The 24077-nt window shown below is 46.1% G+C and overlaps 1 protein-coding gene across 1 annotated transcript in view; it reads left to right on the top strand.

The window, feature by feature from the left end:
• Positions 1–310: 310 nt before the first annotated feature.
• FSHR (follicle stimulating hormone receptor) overlaps positions 311–24077 on the top strand; it is a 1893748-nt gene continuing 1869981 nt past the window's right edge. Inside the window, exon 1 of the mRNA XM_069236717.1 lies at positions 311–513. Coding sequence (XP_069092818.1) covers positions 365–513 — 149 coding nt within the window. The 5' untranslated portion in view covers positions 311–364. The remainder of the gene's footprint in view (positions 514–24077) is intronic.

The raw sequence follows: 24077 nt of genomic DNA, 5'->3' as shown, positions 1-24077 counted from the left end.
AAAAAATAATTGCCACCAGCATTTCACCATATTCTTTTGGGTTGCATACCAACTTGTTTATGCCTTAATTTAATTTTAAACGAAATATGGCGAGGTACTTAAAGTGTAAATGTAAAAACAGCCAACCAACATTAGTGTAAGAGCATATTTATTTTAAATAACGAAGTGTTATAGCGCACACTCCGACTCTTACAGAAAACCATTCCCAGTAGCAAATTTGCCAGAAGTGAAACTTGGTAGAGTCATCCCTTGGAATCACGTGACGCAGCACTTTTTTTGTTTTTAAGTCAGATCTAAAATCACCGGATTCAGTCGCGAGCCCAGGAGGCTGAGAAGCATGCTGTAATTGAAGTGAAGAACAAACATGTCTCTGGTTATCATTTGCCTGCTCCTTGTTGTGGGTTCCGGATTCGGATGCCATTCCGTCTGTCGCTGCTCCAACAGGGTATTCACCTGCCAAGAAAGCCATGTGGTCCAGATTCCGCGGGACATTCCTAAGAACTCGACTGAATTGTAAGTACTGGAACAGAACCCAATGCTCACGTCCAGGCAGCGAGTGCATTGCCCAGCGCTCTGCTGCTGCTCGGTCGAGAAAATGACTGTACGTGAAGCCATAAATACTCGTATTTTACGCTTGGTACCATGGAAGGGTTTTGTTTGAGATGTTTCGAATAGCTTGTTAAAATTGTGGAACATGATTTCGCCAGTTTCCAAATGAAAGTTTGCCAATCTAGACTATTTCCCAGGACCTGTGCATTGAGAGATCTTGTGCAACTCACGCGCAACAACGCAAAGCAGGTTCTTCCTGCGGGAACTCTTTGTACAGCAGTTGTAGAGAAATAAACATAAAATGTCCACTACAGACTGCGTTATACTATTCGGTTGCTAGACACGAAGACAATAAATCCGCGCATCTTTTAAAAGTCGAAATGTGTTTTTTCTTTCTGTTGTATATGCAGTTCACTTTCCAGAGGCAAGTTGTTGCTTTTGTGGACATGTTGTGTTCTGCAAGTTTAAGGGACTGCAGTCCGTGTTACAGCGCAGCTTTAGCCGCGGAAGCGACGTTTTAACTAATGCTCTCTTTCAGACAACCTTGTTATGTTGTTGTTCCACTAGAAACCTCCTGTTTTGCATTCCAGAGGCGGGTCATATGCATTCCACTAGTGACACTGCAAATTTGCACCTGCAACAGGGCATTTTTGCACCAGTATTTGAACTACCTGACTGATGCTAAATGGCCTTTGTACTGGCAGGTCACTGAAACAAAGACATTTGCTTCAACTAAAACTCACATTTTGCCCTAACTTGTTAGCATAAATGCCAGTATAGAACTGCCGGCTAGAACAGCGCAAATTCGTCAGTCACCGGTGCAATTATTGTACTTTGGCCTCTATGTATGCGCACTTGTGAAGATGGTTACAGGAAGGATCTCAGTATACTTAATTATTGGTCTGTATTGCCTTAGCCGCTGTGTAGCCATTTCCACTTTCGCTTTCATTGCTCATGACAGTAGATATTTGACTAGGTAGCTCGCCGCGTGGTCTCTATTTTGTTCTAGTTTCTGACAATTGATTTCAGAGCAGTTTTCTGGCTGTTTATGACAGCTCGCCGGTCTTACCACTGCACTTCTGGAAGTAGGTGTACTGTACACTAGTCCTGCGCCATACATTTTAAACTGTGCCAGGGAAATACACATATTAGAAACTACATACCACTGCCATACTCATGACTGCCGGGGCGAGGATGAAGACTGAACTCCGCTATGCTGCCTCATTGGTCTTCACATCACTGCACAAAGTATTCCCAGGTATGCCACTTTGTGACTTGTCTTGAAGAAATCAGCTGCATTTTACTGTATATTATTGACCTGAGGTAGGTGTCTCTATTGACAAAAACAAAACACTAACAATATAGAGCAATACTATATGACTTTTTTAGTTTAAAGAACGTGGCCCATCAGAGAGCAATTAAACCATGGGTTTTAATTGTGATATCTCGATTAATACGTTTTGATTCTCTCTTTTGTTCACACTGCCAATAATGTCAGCTCTGGCTCTTGAAGACAAACTCGCAGTAATTATAGTAACTACACTCCTGAGTTTACATTTCCTAATATTCAAACACAGTTTAAAGAAAGCCGAGGGAAAGTGAACTAATCTAGAAAAGTGAGGGTCAGACCTATCTATGTGCAGAAGGCTAAGAAGGGTAGTTCGGATGCAGCCATAACCGGGGCACGAAAGTCTGTGTGTTGACTTAAACATATTTTCAAATAATATGAAAATAATGTTAGAAAATACAAATATAAGCCACATTAAATTTACAATTTAACTTAAGCACCTGACACAGTCATGTTCATGAACTCCACAAATTCGTATTCTTATTAGTCTCTGAAGTTCATTGTGTCTGCTATGTTTTCCTTAGAAAGTAACATTAATTTTGGAAGGCTGGCCAGGTAAAGGGTCAGATTTGCCTCATTCCAAAAAAAGGGCACAAAACGATGTTTTCTAAGAATTTGTACATAAAACAATGCATGTATTATGCAATGTAGTAGACACAATTTGACTCGATTTTTTTATTAATTCCCTAAAAATGAAGACAATAGCATAATGGCATTTTTTATTTGAATGAACTCAATTGTATTACTCTAAAATGTGCATCAGTGTTTGCAAAAATATCATGCCGTAATTTGTTGTGCATTGTGGGACTCCTTAGGCCCACCCAATCATCACAGCACCTTTTAGAGAATTTGTTTGAGGGTTATAATTTGCTGGCAAAGTTCAGACAGTTTCGCTATGTATTGTGAATTATTTCATAGGCTAAATAGCATGATCGCATGATAACACACAGTAACACTTTACAACGAAAATTGATTCGCTTCCAAAATGAACTATCTCTAAAAACATGTATGCCAAAAAGTGTCACTCATACAACTAGGTACAATTCTTTTAGTCTACTTACAGTGGTACATTATTTGTTCTTATGCAATCTTATTTTGGCCGCATGAACTTTGGATTCACTGTTGTCACGTTGTATGCCACCTATGTACCTCTGTTTAGATCTTCCATCACGGAAGGTTGCAGGTTTCAGTGCTGTTTCCACGTGGTCGAGATATTCATTGGTGTTACAATGAGGCAAATATCGATTGTCATTGAAAGACGAGCCCTTGGTAGAGATCCACAGGTCTGAGAAAAGGATACAAACCAATAAAACCTATATTCCGTTGAAAGCATGAAATCGGTTTGCAGGAGTGGTCTTAATTGTTTGTTCTCATTTAATCTAGATCTAAGTCATTGAGAATTGTTAATGAGAACAATAACTGGTTTAGCTCTCTCCACCTCCTCCGTCTTCGAGGTTTCCCATCACAATGAATAAGCGTGTCTGATGCTTCACTGAAGAGCTTCATCACTGGTCTCTATATGAAGATGAAGCTACATATCTGAAATTATCTGTTCTGCATTTCTACAAACCCTCCCTCATATACACTTAAATTAACTATTCCAAAACAGTCCCCATTATCCAATGATTTCATGAACTTCACTCATCTCATTAGTTTCTTACAGTTGTAAGTTATCTGCTTGAACAAGACATCATATAAATAATTTGCTAGAGCATATAGTCAATTAATTTTATTGAGCTCTCCCAAAATACATTATTATATGCGCCAAGGACAAGGTACCAACTATAGCAAATCATTCACCCACTCTAAAATGTATATACAATAACCGAATTGCTATGCTATATCCACACTATATTCAAGGACACTCAATAACAAGTGCAATCATGAGAGTTAAAAGGAAGACTGTTAATCGAGGAATATAATATACGGACATCATAAATGGATTGGTTGTCATTTAAATATCCAACGTGGAGGTCGACAATCTGAGACACTACATAGTGAAAAGGCAATATTCATAGAAAGTACAATAAGGCTACTTTAAGAAAATCCTTCCCTCAATAGGTTGACAATAGTTCCATGCTCGTACAGATTTTTCCTTTCACGGACCCATCATAATGATGACTATAGCTCTCTGCTGCTTATAGATATCGCCTTTCATTTTATGTTTTTTCACTTTTGCCTAATGATTCGATATAGCCCCTCTGTCTGGGGAGTTTCTAATTCTATTGAGTCTCATCTTCAGATTTGATTCAACTTTTAACAACACAATTCACATAGTGAAGGCTACATGAGTGCACATCCTCCTATATATTAGGTGAGTTCCAACAACAGGTGTTAGTAAATATGAACAAATAGCCAATCCTGAACACTCATGCAAAGCAGCTTTCTAAAGTATTGCTGTCATTTGATGCTTTAAAATTTTATAGTGACAAAATGTTGTGATGGAGGAGGCAAATTAAACCTACTCCTATCAAATTGCAAGTGTTGCCAATGCTAACGAAGAAGACAAACTATTTACCTTCCAGTTATGCACCAACAAGTATAAGCATGCCCCTTAATGCTTCTGCATAAACTTAAGCACATGGTAATTCAAACTTTCTAGTGGTGTGGCTATCATATGGCTTCATTCTTTGTATCAAACCAGTATTTTGAAAGAACATGAATCCACTACAGCTTTATTTACCCCCTCCTCCCACCCGTGAGTCATTTTAGCATGGGGGATAAATTTGGGGCTATGGGGTTAGCACTATTTTTTAGATGGGAACGCCTACCTTGCATCTCATTGATGCAAGGTAGGTTCACACATCTAAAAAATGGTGCAAACTTGAATATTGTGACGTTAGACTGGTTTAACGTCAAAATATAAATAGGGAGTTCGTTTTGCGCCATATTTGCATGAAATAAATGACGCAATTTCAGCTCAAATGCGGTATAAATATGCCCCTTAAGGTGTCAAAAGGGACAGCCTTGCCAACCATTCGATTTTTTTTTATTTCATACCTGTATTTTTCCAATTTGTCAAATTTCACCAGATAATGTCCATTTTAGTGATGCTTGCAAGATTACCAGTTAATGCCATCTCATTAGTTTTGCAAGTGTCAGAACAAGGCAACATCCTCTTTCAGCACAGGACCTCGTACGATTTTTCATTAAGAGACAGCTTTATCAAGCAACCCATATCAAAGGATTTATTTTACAAATGAGATTTTCAAATGAGTTTCGACTGTAAATGCTTGTATTCAAGGGTCCTGTGTGCAGCAAGTTACACTGTATTTACAAAAGTTAAAGACTGAGAAACTGGATTTGACAATTCAAGACTTATATTGAATCTTAGTTTTTGGACGTGGCAATTTGGGTTCAAGTGAAATAGATAGCTTTCAGACTGAGAGTTTAAAGGATTTATTTAACATAATCTTGAAATAATTGTTAGGCCTTTGTTATCTATATTTAATACCTCTATGTTAGTAACACTGCATTCACAAAATGTAATCTCTTCTGTTCTCTATACATTTCTAATGTGATTTGTGTATTCTGTATTTTGCGTCTTTTACTCGGATCACTCACTTTAGGTAAAATGTTTAATACGTCACTTGTTATCAACTGCCATGATTATAATCTTTGATATCAGTCCACGGTTTTTAGGAACAATATTTTAATTGCCATGGTATTTAGTTGTCTTGTTCTTATAGTAATACACTCATGATTATCAATATTTAATGCGTTGAAGGCTACTTTAAAAATGTTAAATCGGGTGACATGTTTTGAATATTTGCTGAAAGAAAAATGCATTTTCATTGATGTGCAACGATTCTACACTGGAATAAGTCAATAACATAAACACGGCCCTCGGCACCGCACCGACCCCCGCAGACCACGCCCGCAACCTCGGCTTCATCTTGGACCCTCTTCTCACCATGACCAAGCAAGTCAACGCCGTGTCCTCCGCCTGCTTCCTCACTCTCCGCATGCTCCGCAAGATCTTCCGCTGGATCCCCGCCGACACCAGAAAAACCGTGACCCACGCCCTTGTCACGAGTCGCCTGGACTACGGCAACACCCTCTATGCCGGGACCACCGCCAAACTCCAAAACCGCCTGCAACGCATCCAAAACGCCTCGGCCCGCCTCATCCTCGACGTACCCCGCAACAGCCACATCTCCGCACACCTGAGACACCTGCATTGGCTCCCAGTCAGCAAAAGGATCACCTTCCGTCTTCTCACCCACGCACACAAAGCCCTCCACAACAAGGGACCGGAATACCTCAACAGACGCCTCAGCTTCTACGTCCCCACCCGCCCCCTCCGCTCCGCTGGCCTCGCACTTGCTGCCGTCCCTCGCACCCGCCGCTCCACGGCGGGTGGGAGATCTTTCTCCTTCCTGGCGGCCAAGACCTGGAACTCCCTCCCCACCAGCCTCAGGACCACCCAGGACCACTCCGCTTTCCGGAGACTCCTAAAGACTTGGCTGTTCGAGCAGCGATAACCCCCCCTTTCCCCCCTAGCGCCTTGAGACCCGCACGGGTGAGTAGCGCGCTTTATAAATGTTAATGATTTGATTTGAAACAGTCATAACTCATAAAGTCTTTTTTTGTGATTGCTTAACCTATTTTTTACATTCATTAGATTTTGAAGTTATGACTCATAATTTTGCCTGGTTCTGTGAATTGCAGGATGAGGCATGCGAAGAATGCACATAGCACATGTCATATTTTGATTATACATGAAATACACACATGGAGGTCTAGGTGAACAGGACAATTTACTTTATTAAATCTACTGCATCTAAGAAAAGTCTTTATGGCAATCAGAAATTGTACCTGATTAGGAGCAGTCGTTTATTAAATACTCCAAAATGTGCAAATTAAGAAACCATGTAGATGTAATTTATGAGGGTAATTTATGTCTGTTACTGTAAATCAGGCCTTGTGGCTGTGAGGTTTGTCATTGCTGAAGTTTTTACAACAGCCGTTAACAAATTCAACTCGCTAGACTATTTGCTAGTGAAAATTCTAAAAGGATGACCCATGATGCTCAATGACAGAATACTTCAAACAGGGTCCCATTTCTTGTCTCCATTCAAATGATGTATAGACACAATGCAATGCTCCAATGAGAGCTGGTTGGAGCAGGAGGAGAGCATTTCAGTTTCCACCAGCTAAGCAAAATTGCACTTCGTTAAGCTTATAATTACAACAGAGATTCCGTGAATGCCGCTCAAATCCCTTAATCCTGTGTATTGGTACCCTAATATGCTGTGAGAAATTGTCAGGGTTTTAGCAAAGGAATATCTGGAAGGTAGACGCAAGAAAGAGTAAGGCCATTTGAATCTGCCATAGAGACATAAGGCTGGAAAGGATTGGAGACTGCAGAACCGAATGTCGGTACCTTTCCCATACAAAGACACCAAGGGACAGGAATAGGCAGCTCAAGGCCTCAGTGGTAGAGCTCTCACAATATTTGTTTTTCCTATAAAAGCAATGCAAATTAGTAAAATGACGCCAGGTAAATTTCTGCTTATTTAATGGCTCCCATTCTTACTCAGTTTGCGCCCTTCACATTTGTTATTGTGCTCCTTCTTCGGTTGATGTATTCCCTTTCCTGTTTTTGAGCAATCTCTTGTCCCTGATCTCAACTCACTTTTCATGCTACATTGGGCTGACTTTTTCCATTACAGCAGCTATTTTCTTACCAACAACGAAGTGCTTCTGGTTTCTACATAATTTCTTGGTACCTATAGGATTTATTGTCATGAGTTTATCTGGAGTGCCAAGTGAGTCTGTCTGCATTTCCTTCTCTACACAGACTTCCTTATTTGTGGCTCATGTATGCTAATTGTCTTTGTGCTATCTGTATTTACAGAGTCTTGTTTAAATGACTTTGAAACCGCCTTCTACAGGGGACTATTGGGGCAATTCCCAGCAGAGTTGGTGTATTTTCTCTCTCAATGTTCCATAAAGTCACTGCACTAGAGGTCCCTCCGATGGTGTGCGAAATTTGAACCCTAAAACTGAGCCTGGACAAAATAAAAATTTTGCTTGCATACTTCACATAATTTTGAGAATTTCTCTTTGTGCGTGTTTCCAGGTTCCCAAAATGATGCTGCTTTAAGTAATCACTCAGCATTTGTTGTAAAGAATTTACAGCGAAAGCATCATTCACAGTAAAGAGTCACCACAAATGGACAGAAATAACAGAATGCTAGCAGCAGTTGTTCATGGTGCTTTTGATTTGCACTTTTTTTTAGTGCAAAATGTGTTCGTGTGTCAAAAAGTGATGCAAGAACACGTTTCAGACTAAATTATAGTGCAGAATGCTTACTTACACTCAATTTTGCCAACTTTTTATGAAAGCAAATGATGCTCATTTTGCTCACCCCAATTTAAAACTAGTGGTGGACAGAGCTGCAGAATTCCGCAGAATTACATAAGCATCTTCAAGTGGGTGGAATCGGGCATTATATGCTGGTGGTGCTGATTTTTAGCGCCAAGAGTTTCTTCAATGCTGTAAAATCATCACCATGCAGCGTGCTAGAGGGTGCTGCTTCTTTCTGCCACTGAGTAGATTTTTTTTTGAAGCAGTGACTTTCTCAACACTAATGGTTGCGACCTGCGATGACGGCCTGCGTTGAGAAATCTCATCAGGAGACATTGCCGCTAGAGGGTGCAGTGTGACCAGACTTGCCACACTGACAGAGTTTATCCTTGTGGTTGTCAGGGTGCATTTTGGTCCAGCTGTGGAATCTGGTTCTTGAGTTAGTGGCTGGTCAGTGAAGTGACCCTCACTGGCTTGTTGTTTTCTTGTGGGTTTAGAGTGGCACCTCCATTCTGGAGGGATTTCCCTGGTGATTTGTAAAGCCCAGAGGTCCTCTGGGGTTTTTGTAGAGTTGTCCAGCAGCTCCTTAGTGGCGATGGTCAGGTCTGAGTGCAGCAGGCAGGGTTTGGTGCCTTTTCTTTGATGCAGCAGGTCCACAGTTCTCATGCTTCAGATCTTCTTGGTGCTGGTCTTATTCTGTCCATTGAATCTGATTTCTTGGTCTAGGGATGCCATTGAATTAATGTGTTTAGTTGTAATTTTAGGGGGGACCTGGTAGTGACCAATGGGTCATGTACCTTAGGGTGGCTATACACACCACGTGACCACTTCCTGTGGGCAGGAGTCACTTCCATACACCTAATTGGCTATTTTCCTTCTATCCAAGATGGAGGAAAATGAAATGGAGGGTCCACTTCACATGCAACATCTTAGCGGTGGTGCATGCCAGGTACGGTGACTCCTCCTATCCTTTGTTTGAATTTCCCCCTGCTGCTTCCACCAAAAGTTGGTGCTTGCAACAGAGGCGGTTACCAGTTGCTAGCAGCAAGCTTGTGAGTCGGGTTTTGAAGGCAGTGGCCCTTTGAAGCTCGCTGCCTGGGCAGTGCACATTCCTGAGGGAGGGGGTGTTAGCTTTTCCTCCACCCCGGAAGGACTTCCTCTAAGGTGACCCCCCTTGGTACATTTAGTAATAAATCCAATACTGGCAGTTTGGATGTATCATTCTGAGTTGTTTGATACCAAACAACCCAAGGTTCAGAGTGGCCATCGTGTAGCTGTGAAACACGTATTGACCATTGTTCAGCAAATGTATTAAAAAGGCTGCCCTGTTCACTCAAAATGTCCTAGTTCTGGCAAGGACACAGTGGGGGCACATTGCTCATGCAGTTATGCCCTCACATACCGTATAGCGCACCCTGCCTTAGGGCTGAAAGGCCTGCCAAAGGGGTGTCTTACCCATAGTGTATGTAGTGTATGGTTGAGAGGACACACAGGCAGTGTGCTTTGTCGAGTTTGTGTTTTAGGTTTGCTCTAGAATACTCAACCTACCATGGTAGGACTGGGTGCAGCTGGATGCATGGCCCTAGAGGGTGGCACAATCAGTGCTGCTGCTCTCAGGGCTCTACCCTTAGTACCCCATGCTCTGGGTATCTAAGTACCTTTCAATAGAGAATTATAGTGGCAGTTAAAGGTGTCTACAATTGTGCTGATGCATCACAACTGTTTAAGGAAAGAGCTCTGACCCAGAGATCCTGGTTAGCAGGGGCCCTGGGCACTAACAATTTTTAGGCTACTTTATACACCGTGCAAAAAGTAGGGGCTGACCATGTCAAAAGACACACATTTAGCAGTCATAATCATTTTCCAGAGCTAAAAGTGTGAGAGTCTGTGCGACTCATTCACTGAAGAGATTCAAGAACTGGTTTTGTTTCCCTCTTTATAGTGGGCATACATGGTAGACCTCCATGGCTCCAAGAAGTATAATATGTATCATGCACTCTTTGGAGAATTACAAACTGACAAGTGCTTCTCATCTCTCCCTCTGAAGACATAATAGGCTTTTTTAAATAGGAAGTCAGGCAACCTTGCCAGAGAATCTATTATCGGATGGGAGTATAGTGAATTCAAAGACTGACCCTGTTCCCTGAAACAGTAGCACACACAGTACTGGTATTTTGCTACATTTCGTCATTAAATTTTGTGTACAAATCATGGCCATCAGGAGAATAATTATAATGATTATGAAAATCTCATGAGCCATCACAAAAACCAGGGCAATTGCTAGAAAAGATTCCAATCGATTCCATTACATGTGCCTTTTTGGTTAGTATAATCCATACCTAGTTTGCATACGTGCAATCAGCCTTATTATTATTTGGCTGTCTTTGGTTATGATATCTAAATTATATTAAGCCAAGCTATGCAGGTTTCAACACCTAGGTTAAAAGGCTGTTGGATCTATAGTCGGAAATCGGCTCTTCAACATATGCCCTCCGCCACCAGTCTCTATGTATGCCACACCTCCCTAATTCTAGTATCTCTTTGTATTTTTGTCTCCAATGATTTCCAATAGGGAGTAGAGGGATACATCTGTGCAGATCTTATTTTGATGTTTCAGTACAACTGCAATGTCCCTTTTGTAGGAGTGTATAGAAGGCAAGCAAATGCACCTATATCTGCATTCTTCCAAATCAAATTTGAAGACAGGATGACTTGGTGGCTGAAATAACTATACACAGCAATGCAGCCTTCAAAAAGCAGAACAGTTCCTTTGATTATCATTCAAACAGATGTCTAGCTTTCTCTGGCCTAAGCTGATCACACACACACTCTTAGGAATTAGTGTGTTCATGTTGGCATGTAGGTAGGTCTGGCTGTTATGTAACATGTAGGTATTACCAGGAAAGCCCTGTCACACATGATTGCAGGTAGCTCAAAAGCAAAAAATAAAAAACAATGCCTCTCAATGAATCAGCACTCCATTCTTCACAATCTGCAGTTACCCTCTTACTGTATACGGATGGTAAATCTTTGCATTTTTTTATGATGGTGAACAGTAACACCATTCAACCCATTATTAAAACACTATCTAAAAAATATATCAGTAGAGTATTGTGGCAGGTGTATTTCCCTGTCTTTTATGGCCACCATAACATAGCCACTGCTGTCTGCTTATGAAGATGTGCTTTTCTCAAGAAATTAGGCAAAGAAAAAAGTAACTTACTGAGAGAGTTCAGAATGTTCAGTCACCATGCTGACCTCAAGTACCATCGACATTGGGTACTACTACTATATTCTAGTATTAAGTAATGAAGGACATGTTTACTATTCTTTCACAGGGTGTAGCAAGCAAAGGTGCTGCACAGTGTTCGGTAAGGAGTATTTCTGCTCTCACTTTGGACTGGTGCACAGTGTGCTGCCTAGCTCCAACCCTAGTACCATAGTGCTGGGGGGCTTGTGTTACAGACAGGATTGTTTTTGTGGAGGTAGGGGCACCTTCTTGCATAAAAACAAGCCTTAGAAGCATTTTCCTCTTTTTATATATGCTGCAGAATACAGCTTTTTTGGAAAGAGTATATAACGAGGAGAAACAAAAAAAATTCTTCTTATTATGCCTCACTGGGAAAGGCACAACATTTTGAGCCTTTTCTAGGTTTATTAGCTTTAGTAAATCTGGAAGTTCACAAAAATCCATGTGTGGATGAAAGGGAAACTCCTATGCTCCACCCATGGAACACCTCCCACGTTAAAACATAATGTAGCATAATGTAAGAAGCTGCATTGCATTACATTCTTTACAAAGCTTTGCAAGATGGTACATTCACTCTTTGCATGGCTTATACAAAATTACTGAAATCTTTGAGTTGTCCTTGAGTTACCTTGCACAATGCGAGGACAATGAAAAGGCTTGATAATGATGGGTCTGAGTCTTTCTCTCAAAGAGTTGTAAGGAAATCTGCAGAGGAAGTGGTCTTTATCTAGTCCATAATTAGCTCCTGACTAGGTAGACCTCATCAAACATAAGATATACATTTCATAAAACATCAGAGGAGGTAGTCCTTGATTTGCATGACATTTTAATGATTCTCAAAGAAAATTTAGAAATAAAGGCCCTCATTATGACATTGGTGGTAAGTGCAGCTTACCACCATGCTGACTGCCACCAACATACCGCGACCGTGGCTTTATACCGCTACGGGTATTATGACCAACACAGAGAAATCTGCCACTATACAGACACACACACAAGTCTGCCAGACCAAAGGTCAGTGATAATCTGGCGGTACCAAAACCCACACTGTTATGCCAGCAGAAATACACCCACAGCATCATGACCCCCGAATCACCGCAGCGGACGTTCAACAGCGGTAAACCATTGGCGGTACAGACCGCCGCACTCAAAATACACACACACTAATAAAACTACACCACATTGAACAATTAAAACTACACACACCTGACATACATACACACACCACACCCACACAGCCACACCAATATAAAACACACACACACTACCCACAACCCTTTATGACCCAAAGAATTTGACAACTGAGAGAGAGACACGCCAGGAGCACCCACTGAATCAGAGCTACAAAACACCATCACCCATACACCATCCACGCACCTCACAGCACACACCCCAACACATTACCCCACACACCCTCACACACACCACTCACAGTACACCCATGGCACCACAAAGACACCCCAGATTCTCAGAAGAGGAGCTAAGGGTCATGGTGGAGGAAATCATCCAGGTAGAGCCACACCTATTCGGATCACAGGTGCAGCAGACGTCCATTGCTAGGAAGATGGAGCTATGGCGGAGAGTCGTGGACAGGGTCAACGCAGTGGGACAGCAACCCAGAACAAGGGATGACATCAGGAAGAGGTGGAACGACCTACGGGGAAAGGTGCTTTCCGTGGTTGCAAGACACCAGATAGCTGTACAGAGGACTGGCGGTGGACCCCCACCTCCTCCCCCACAACTAACAACATGGGAGGAGCAAGTCTTGGCGATCATGCATCCTGAGGGCCTGGCACGAGCAGCAGGAGGACTGGACTCTGGTAAGCCAAATCTTTTCTACTTTATCCCCCCCTACCTGCATGCCATCACAAACTCCAACTCCTACCCTCAACCCCATCACTCCACCACCTCACATATACCCCACCATCACAACCCACCCATCCCAATACCAAGCCCTGCATGCAACATCAATGCATTGTCCCCCATCACAGACCTGCATGGACACCCATCACCACAGCATGCACACTAGTGACAATCACTTAGCTAACCAAATCACAACTCACACAAGCCAAAGCTGCCTTGGTAATAACAACCATAGAGGAGAACAAACCCTTGCACAAGATGTTACACACAGAAACAATAACACTGCATTTACATCCAAACAGGATACCCACACAACGTCACTGGAGAGGAGGTGCCAGCAACAACCAGTCCCCCCCAAGAAGAGGCCCACAGTAATGACAGCAGCTCTGCACGCCTGGATCAGGATGACCAACGTGGCCCATCAGGTACCTCTGGACAGTCGGTGACCCAGCCACATTCCCAAACTACAACAGAGCCTCCCCCTCAGGAAACATCACCGCAGCACCCACCCAGCGGGCCCATCCCTCTGACCACAGGACATGTGAATCAGCAGTGTGTCCACCACTAGAGGGACCCCAGTCAACCCCCCAAACACAGGACGATCAGGGACCTGGGGTCAGTGGCAGTGGGCACACAGTTCAGGGTACAGAGACACAGGATAACAGGGAAGCTGGGAGGAATGCTGTGCAACAGGGGGAGGACAGGCCCAGGGAACCGACTCTCCATGAGGCACTCACCAACATCCTGGGAGCATACCACCATTCCCAGGAGACCATGGGCCAGATACTGGCCAAGCTGCAGGAGACCCAGCAGCTGCAGGAGGGACAGTACCTGGTGAGCAGAGAGGACCTGCGAGACATCCACACCACCCAGGTCACCATTGCAGGGGTGCTGGCAGACATGGCCAATCCCATGAGGGAAGCAGTGGCACACCAACGGGCCCCTGACACTAGTCACACTGAAGAACAGCCCACCACCTCCGCCGACGCTAATGGACAGGAGGCCCCACCACAGGAACAACAGGCCACCAGCACCCTACACCCGCAGAAAGAGAACCACCACACAAAAGGTTTCTGCGATCCAGGCAGAAGCCAGAGAACATTGCCAAGACCCCCACCAGGAAATAAGACTCTCCTGATTGTCAGCCTTGTGTCCCACTCTGTTACCTTGTCTACATTGAACTGACATTGCTCCACTTCCCATGCCCCCTTGGACAATGCGTCTGTGATACCAATAGACTGAACTCTATCCTGGACATTTCTCCAACATCAACCCAGCCCATTGCAATACCCCCTACACTTATAATCACAGAAATAAACACCCTTGGAACTAATATAAGTATGGAGTCTGTCAGTTGATTGAAATATGTATTAGTGTAACAAGCTGTAAACATTGCTTTTCAAATGTACAGTTATATTTACATAGGTATGACCTGTAGTGGGCAGCAGTAAACACACCAGGAGCCAGAGTGGGGCATAGATATCTGAAAATAGAGATGCCAAAGGGTACAGTAAGAGGCAATAGAGATAGGGAAATCAGGCTGCCATGTACAATGTCCAACACAGAACTGCAATTGAAGGTGAAGTTACAGTGTCTTACCTGTGTGTCACTGGAGGTTAATGTTGAATTATACTATTTCTGTTGTATACAACCTCTTCCTCTGCCTCCTCTTTGTCACTGTCCACAGGCTCCACCACTGCCACATGACCATCTCCATGCTCATCCTCCTGCAGAAAAGGCACCTGGCGCCTCAAGGCCGGATTGTGCAACATGCAACAATGATCTGGCACACCTTCTTTGGTGAGTAGTACAGGGATCCACCTGTCAGATGGAGGCACCAGAATCTGGCCTTCAGGAGTCCAAAGGTCCGCTCAATGATCCTCCTTGTTCGCCCATGTGCCTCATTGTAATGTTCCTCTGTCCTTGTCCTGGTATTCCTCACTGGGGTCAGTAGCTATGACAGGTTGCGGTAACCAGAGTCACCTGTAAATATCGATGGACACCTGTTAGCCACACACTCACCCTTAGGGCCAACCCTACACCCATATACCTACATCAACTGAGTGGGGACCATGGGCTCAGCAATTAGCCACACCCTGTGCCTCTGGAGTTGAGACATCACATATAGGATGCTGCTATTCTTCAAGATAAAGGCATCATGCACAGAGCCAGGATACTTTGCATTGACAAGGGAGATGTGCTAGTCCACCAAACACACCATCTGCACACTCAGAGTGTGAAAGCCCTTTCGATTTCTGAACACCTGTTCATTTATCCGGGGTGGGACAAAGGCAATATGTGTACCATCAATGGTACCAATGATGTTGGGGATATGTCCCATTGGATAGAAGTCAGTCTTCACTGTTGCCAACTCATCCACCTGGGGGAATCCGATGTAGCTGCGCATGTGTTTCATCAGGGCAGACAACACTCTGGTCAGCATGTTTGAGAACATAGGCTGTGACATCCCTGATGCCATGGCCACTGTCGCTTGGAAGGAACCACTTGCCAAGAAGTGGAGCACTGACAGGACCTGCACTTGAGGGGGAATACCCGTGGGGTGGCGGATAGCTGAAATCAGGTCTGGCTCCAATTGGGCACACAGCTCTTGGATTGTGGCCCTATCAAGTGGTTAGGTTAGGATAATGTGCCTGTTCTCCATTGTCAGCAGCTCCACCAGGGGTCTGTACACAGGGTATGTCTCCATCTCCTATTCATCCTCAGCGCTTGAATTCTAGGGTGTAAAACGGTGAACAGAAGGTCATATTCATACATATATTCAGATTAATATGCTATTTTTGTTTTACAGAAACAGTATGTGAATTTGTAAGTCAGTTGATGTGCCTGTGTCTGGTGTGACACAGTTAGGTGCCATGGCCTGTGCCCCCCTGAAATGGTGAGTGCCTGACCTGTGAGGAGGGACAAGTGGAAATGAGGTAATTCCGCTGGCGTTGTGCGCCATTGCGGGCGGTGGTCGATGACTGCTGTGCAATACCGCATTGGTTATCATTGGGGCCTCCGGGTTCCAGGAGCTAATGACGATGTATTCCGGCAGCGACGGTGTTCACCGCTGCGGATGTGGTCGACATTTTTTATGTGTTCACTCACTTGCTACCTGACCTTCAACAGGAGAGGACCTACACTGCAAGTGCTGCTGTGACCTGTGTCTAGAAGCGACCATGGCTCGAGTGTCTGGGAAAGGGCCCCTGTCTTCACTTCAGAGGAGTTGGAGAGACTGGTGGATAGGGTCCTACCCCAGTACTGTTTACTTTATGGTCCTCCAGACCAACAGGTGAGTACTCTGTGAGCATGATGCGTGGGACATGAATGTATGGAGTGCTGTGTGTGTAAGCCTTGTGTAGGGGGGCTGAGGGGTCCTGGGCAGAGTGCTGCATGCATGGTGGTCAATGTATGTGCACAAAGGGGATGGGAGGGATATGTTGGTACATGAGTATGACAGTCCGGACGGTATAAATAATACCTCTTCTGCTGTTTTTGTTTCTGCACATCAGCACCCATCCGAAAAAGGGTATTTTCCGTGCCATCGACAATGAGGTGCGGACCCTGGGGGTCTTTGATGGGCGGAGCACCCATTGCTGCAAACAGTGAGAGGACCTGCACCGCTGGGCAAGGAAGACAGAGGAGGCAGATTCTGATTCATAACTTTGCACATGTTAAGGTGTTACCTGGGTGGGGATGTGGGCTGTGGGTGCCCCTCGGTCAGGGCGAACATGGCAGGGTAAGTTCCATGATGGGCAAGCTCAGAGGAACTTCAACCCCAATAATGTTAGTGGGCATCTACTACAGGGCAGGGTCCTGTGGGTGTCAGGTGTGCAGCTAATGTTGTTACGCATTGTACCCCATGGCCTGGTGACTAGCATTGTAACTGGTAGTGTATGGCCTAGTGCATAGGGCTGTTCCCTGTGAGTTGTGTACACCAACGGTAGTGTTGTTGCTGGCATTGACCAAGTGTATCCTGTGTCTCTTCCATCCCCTTTTTGTTTTGTCACCCTGTCCTTGTGTGCATCAGAATCATCTGGTGAAGGAGCAGAGGCACCAGCGACAAAGGGAGCTGCATCCCACATGGGCCTGGAGGCCAAATCCACAGATGGTGAGGGCACTAGTGGGACGGAGGGCGAAGGGAGCACCAGGACGGAGACAGGAGAGGGCAGTACCATCAGTGACTCGTCCTCTGATGGAAGCTCCCTGGTGGTGGTGGACACCTCTGTGCCCACCCCAATTACAGGTACAGCAGCCATGCCCTGTACCAGCTCCGCCGTCCCAGCAGCCCCTCAGCGTGTTTCCCGTGCCTGCTCACCCAGGAGGGTGGGCGTCTCCTTTGCCCCAGTCAGCCCTGCTGCCCTCAGTGAGGAGGCTATTGACCTCCTGAGATCCCTCTCTGTTGGGCAGTCAACCATATTGAATGACATCCAGGGTCTAGCAGGGTATTTGCAACAAACACATGCATGCCTGGAGGGCATTCACTCTGGCGTGGCGGCCCAACAGAGAGCATTCCATGCTCTGGACAACTCACTGATGGCAGCCATTGTCCATGTCTCCAGCCTCCCCCCTCCAACTTCCTCTACCCAGTCCCAATCCCCTCAGCCCCAACCTATCCCAAGCACACCTTTAGACATGCATTCACCCAAATCAACACACAGAAGTGGCTCAGGCAGACACAAGCACCACACTTCATCCCACAGACACTCACAAAAGCACCATCCAGATGCAGACACACCAACATCCACTGCCTCCACTGTGTCCCCCTCCTCCTCCTCGTCCACCTCCCTCCCAGTAGCGTCTCCACTCACACCTGCATGCCCTACATCCTCATCCACTACCTCCATTACCAGCACACCTATAACTACTCACCCCTCACTGGCAGTCACCACCCTCTCTTTCATGCACTTGTCCCCTGTGTCCTCTCCCACTGTGTCTGTGACCCCTCCTCCCAAAGTACACAAACGCAAGCACACAGACACCCAACAGTCATCCACCTCACAACAGCATCGAGCCCATGCACCTGCACCCAAACACAGCAGACAGACACCTTCTACAACCACTCCCTCTTCTTCCACTCCCAGACCTTCACCCTCTTCCCACCCCAGTGTCCTTAAGAAGCTTTTCCTCGCCACCCTTGACCTATTCCCTACCCCTGTCCCCGCCCTTCACTTCGGGCCAGGGTGGCCAGAACCCAGCCCAGCACCTCAGCCACCCAGTCCACGGCCACTGTGGTTTCTGCAGCTACTGCAGGTGTAAGAGGTTCAAAGGAGGCACCCATCAGCACAGCCAGTGTGCCTGCACCACCTACCAAGGGCAAGAAGGGGCTGTCACCTAGCAAGGGCAAGAAGGGGACACCAGCCAGCAAGGGGAAGGAGGCACCACCAGCCAGCAAGGGCAGGAAAGGAACACCAGCTGGCAGAAGCAAGGAGGCACCACCATCTGCCAAGGGCAGGAAGGGGTACACAACACCAGCCATGGCACTTCAACCGTCCGAGGCTGCAGGGGAAGGGCTGGAGCCTTCCCCCTCCATGGCTAGCACCGCCACCTGCACCGGGGCAAACACCGCCACCTGCACCACGGCCAGCACCGCCACCTGCACTGTGGCCAGCACGCTGCCAGCAGCTGCAGCCCCAGTGGGCAGCCATCCGAGGCTGCAGGGGAATGGCTGGAGCCTCCCCCCACCACGGCCAGCACCGCCATCTGCACCGTGGCCAGCACCGCCACCTGCATCGCAGCCAGCAATACTGCCAGCAGCAGCAGCCCCAGTGGGCAGCCGTCCGAGGTTGCAGGGGAAGGGCTGCAGCATCACCCACCACTGACAGCACCGCCACCTGCATCGCAACTGACATCCACTGATCAGCCGTCACTGCCAGTGGGCAGTGTGTAGTCGTGACTACATGGGCTGCAGTGCATCCTGGCCCCTGCAACACCTGTAGGTGTGACACCCAGGTGAGAGACTGTGACCTTGCACCATCCAGGATGAAGCACACAGGGCACAAAGCCCCCTCCAGAACCATTGGAAGAAGGCATCCACTCACCCCCCCTTGGCAGGATGAAGCACACTGGGCACCAAGCCCCCTCCAGAACCAGTGGAAGAAGGCATCCACTCACCCCCTCCTTGGCAGGATGAGGCACAGAGGGCACAAAGCCCCCTCCAGAACCACCAGTGGGAGAAGGCATCCACTCACCCCCTCCTTGCAGGATGAAGCACACTGTGCACAAAGTCCCCTCCAGAACCAGTGGAAGAAAGCATCCACTAAACCCCTCTTTGGCAGGATGAAGCATACTGGGTACAAAGCACCCTCCAGAACCAGTGGAAGAAGGCTTCCACTCACCCCCTCCATGGAAGGATGAAGCACACTGGGCACAAAACCCCCTTCAGAACCAGTGGAAGAAGGCATCCACTCACCCGCTCCATGGCAGGATGAAGCACACTGGGCACAAAGCACCCTCCAGAGCCAGTGGAAGAAGGCATCCACTTGAGAGACTCTGGCATTGCACTCCCCAGGACCAAGCAGTGGGCAAATCACCCACTAGACAGACTGTGGCTTTGCACTCCCCAGGACCAAGCAGTGAGCAATCCACCCACTAGAAAGACTGTGGCTCTGCACTCCCCAGGACCAAGCAGTGGGCAAGCCACCCACTAGAGAGACTGTGGCTTGGCACTCCCCAGGACCAAGCAGTGGGCAACCCACCCACTTGAGAGACTGTGGCTTTGCACTCCCCAGGACCAAGCAGTGGGCAACCCACCCACTAGAGAGACTGTGGCTTTGCACTCCCCAGGACCAAACAGTGGGCAACATACCCACTAGAGAGACTGTGGCTTTGCACTACCCAGGACCAAGCAGTGGGCAACCCACCCACTAGAAAGACCGTGGCTTTGCACTCCACAGGACCAAGCAGTGGGCATGTAGCCCCCTCCAGCAGCAGTGGCATTGTACCATCTTCTGGCTGGGGTGCCCCCCCATTCCCCATCCTCCTGAGGTGCCTGTGTGTTTTCGACCTTATGCCCCTGCAGTGTTCTCTCCGTATTGAGGCAGGAGTCAAGTGTGGCCTTGGCCTATGTGTTATGACCCCGTGGGTCCACGGACATTTTGGAGTGAGCATTGTCCCTCCTTTTGTATATATTGTACATACTATTTATTGCTTTAAGGACATATCTATCTTAAATTGTACTATTACACTCATTTTAATCCATTCCTTTTGTCCTTGCGTTATTCCTGAGGGTTACGGGATGTGTATGTAATGTTGTTGCATTTGCTTGTGTATATGGTGTTGGGGGTGAGGGTGGGTTTGGGGGTGTTGCATGATGCATGTGTGTGTCATTCTCTTTTTCCTCCCCCCCTTGTGTGCTAGGTGCAGTACTCACTGTGGTCGTCTTCGCCGGTGTTCGTGTTCCTGGTGTATGAGGAGGTAGACCAGAATTGGAAAAATTTGCAGCTCTGGCTCCATGGCGTTGTGGTTCTTCCTTGAGTGTCGAGAGGTGAGTCGTTTCCCTGCAGTGTACTGTTTCCGCCGTGCTTTTGATGGTGTTGGTACCGCCCCAGAAAAGCTGGCGGATTGGCCTGTTGTAATACAGTGGGCGGTACATTGTCTTCCCCCTATCTGTTGGTGGTTACCGCCACAGTGCTTTTTGCTACCCACGTGGTGGTCAGAGTGTTAAAGTGGCTGTTTGTGTTGGTAGTTTCTGTCATGGTCATAATTCAATTTTTTTTATCGCCAGCCTGTTGGCGGTATTACCGCCGCTTTATCACTGACTGCCAGGGTTGTAATGAGGGCCAAAGTGTTAAAGTAAAATGCTTTGCTCTTGTTTAAATGTGTGGAGTTGACTATAAAGCTGCAAAGAGCAAAGTTGGAGTTGATACAAAGTGTAAACAAGAGCTTTGCATATGCTGCCTCTGAGAGAATGTCTCTGCATGATCATGCCCACTTTTTGTAGCTTCTGGTTCTTGAACTGTCAAACTGGAGCTTTTCTGGCCAGTCTTAAGTTTATGTATGTTCTCTGACCCTTAACCATAGTAACATGTGCTAATCCCGAATTTATATATATACCTCTACTATTTAAAGGAAGAACGTGTAAGAATTTAAGGTTGAAAAGTTCCTACGGAGACTGGCTCCCTAAACACTATTTTCACTGTGTAGGTCTGTAGCAGTTGTTTAATGAAAAACTAACATAGAATTAAATTGCTATTTTTATAATTTTGGTTTATAATAGACATCCATGTCTAATCAACTATTGCTTTTAATATTTATTGTAAATCCAGTCTAATTTGTGAAATTAGATTTTGGTAGATATACAAGAAAACTAAACTTTTGCAAAGTAGCATTATTCCTGCCTGAAGCTCAAGTAGGCTGATTAGCATCAGCCTGTCTAAAACTGCCCTCTCTGTTAATGTTCTCTCTTTAATGAGATGTGAAAACTGCTCAATAAGGATACTCTGTCGCAATGGCAACGGAGTATGCTTACCACCAAGATAATGGTTTATTGGCTCGATTTAGATGTGGGTAGATCACAAGTTTGGCTTGAACTGTGTCTTCTCTGTCACCTTCATAGCCAAACTTTTCTGATGGCCCGGCAGAGTAAGGGCCGTCTGTAAAATTACCATGGGGTCATTATGACCCTGGCGGTCCTGCAATGCCACGCTGGCGGTGGCGGCCACACCACCAACAGCGTGGAGGTGCAGGACCGCTAAATTATGAAAATTGAAGTGAACTGACTGTATTGCAGCCAGTTCACCACCTGTACCGCCAGGGTGGTAGGACAGCCTGGCCGAAGGTGAACCACCTTCAAACCGGCGGTCCACCTGACACCGCCTGTGGTATTGTGAGCATCCTTACTGCCAAGGATTCCGTGGCTGCAGCCCCGCCACAGAATCCTTGGCGGTAACTATACTGGTGACAGGAATGCTCATTCCTGTCACCACTGCAGGACTCACCAACCCCTCCCTCCATGTAGGACCCTCCGCCTACCTCCAACCCCATCAGAAGCTTCCCATCTCCCAAGCAGACATCCCCGTCCCCAATTCCAATTCAGAACCCCCTCCCCCGATCGCCATTCAGAACCACCCTCCCTGATCCCCATTCAGAACTCCTCTCCCCGATCACCATTCAGAACCCCGTCTCCTATCCCCATTGAGAACCCCTCTCCCCCGATCCCCATTCAGAACCCCCACCCCGTACATCCAAAGAGGCACACATCACACATACAGACATACACGCACACATACACGCACACTCATTCACACACATGCACACACAACCACGACACCCCCACCCCTGCATACACGCATTCACACACACACACACATACACTTCTATACACACGCACACAAACACACACAACACCCCACACCACCCTCCATTCACACAAACACCCCCCCCCAATCGCGCACACAACACTCAACACTCCCCTTCCCCTCCCCTGTCAGTCCATCACCTTAGCTAGTTGTCACGGTGGTCATCCAGGAGAGTATGGGGTCCATGGGGATTGCCCAGCCGCCAGCGCCCCCACCAAGACAACACCGCCATGCCTATTACTAAGTGTTAATAGGCGTGGCGATGTTGTGTTGACGTGGCGGTGCCAGAGGAGCAAACTCCACTGCACTGCCAACCACCAGTATGGTTGCTGGTGGCTCTCCACCCAATTTATGGCAGAGAGCCCTCATCAGCCATTATATGGCGGTCTGATGACCTCCATCACTGGTACCGCCGAAGTCATAATGAGAGCCTATATGTCCACTCACCAAATTAAGATGGACAGACATAATTATTATTTTTACTGTCCGTCTCTGCAGGCAAACAATGAGGGTAAGGGACAGTAAAAAAGGAATAATATCTCCATTGCCATGAGAGATGACTCCCATGGTGAGGGGGGCACTTTCTTTTCTTTTATTTAAAAAAAATCCTATTTTTGGATTTTAATTTTGAAAATAAAAAATAAAACCATTTGGTGCAGGGCTCTGGCACGTAGCAGAGCCCTGCACTAAGCAGAGAAGAGCCTTGGAAGGAACAGCTTTGATCGTGGTCCTATCAATGCTTTAGAAATGACTTCCAGCTTGGTGGTCAATTATAAATTTGGTGAGTGGTCCCTCCAACAGGAAGATGGAGAAGTCTAATAGCATCCTGTTTTGGGATTTTATTAAAAAAAATAATAATAATCCTTTGATACAGGGCTCTGTCATGTAGCCAGAGCCCTGTAGTACTAAACAGAAAAAGAGCATTGGCAGGAACTGTTGTGATAGCGGTTCCCGTCAATGCTTTAATAATGACCGTCAGGTTGGCTGTCCTTAAAAAACCGTCAGGTTGACCCTCCACCGGGGAGATGGAGTAATCCGTCCTTCGGCAGAACAACAGGCTGTTTGCTGAAATATAAATTGGGCCCCAAGTCCCAATGAGAATTTCTTGACCAAGCAAAGCTGCAAAAGTATCTGACTGACTAAAGGGCAAAACATGAATGTAAAATTCCCTGCTCTGAGCGTTTCCCACCAAAACAAATGGCTTTGCAAATAATGGGTATCTGAGCTTAAGAGGACTTGGTGGGAATCAGCTTTCAAACTTGCACTGCTTTATGACTTTGACTTCCAGAAAAAAGACATAACTGCCTGAATTAGCACTGCATTCCATCCTGTCAGGGTGGCAAGGACATTACTCTTGTCATCCATATGTCAAACTTTGAGATGATCAGCAGCTGAATCATGATCTCTTTACATTTACAGCAGATATTTCCAATGTGCAAAACCTTTGGTGGACAG

This window comes from Pleurodeles waltl, chromosome 5 (assembly GCF_031143425.1).
Source record: "Pleurodeles waltl isolate 20211129_DDA chromosome 5, aPleWal1.hap1.20221129, whole genome shotgun sequence".
NCBI classification, from domain to species: Eukaryota; Metazoa; Chordata; class Amphibia; order Caudata; family Salamandridae; genus Pleurodeles; species Pleurodeles waltl.
This window is presented reverse-complemented; position numbering and strand designations above follow the sequence as displayed.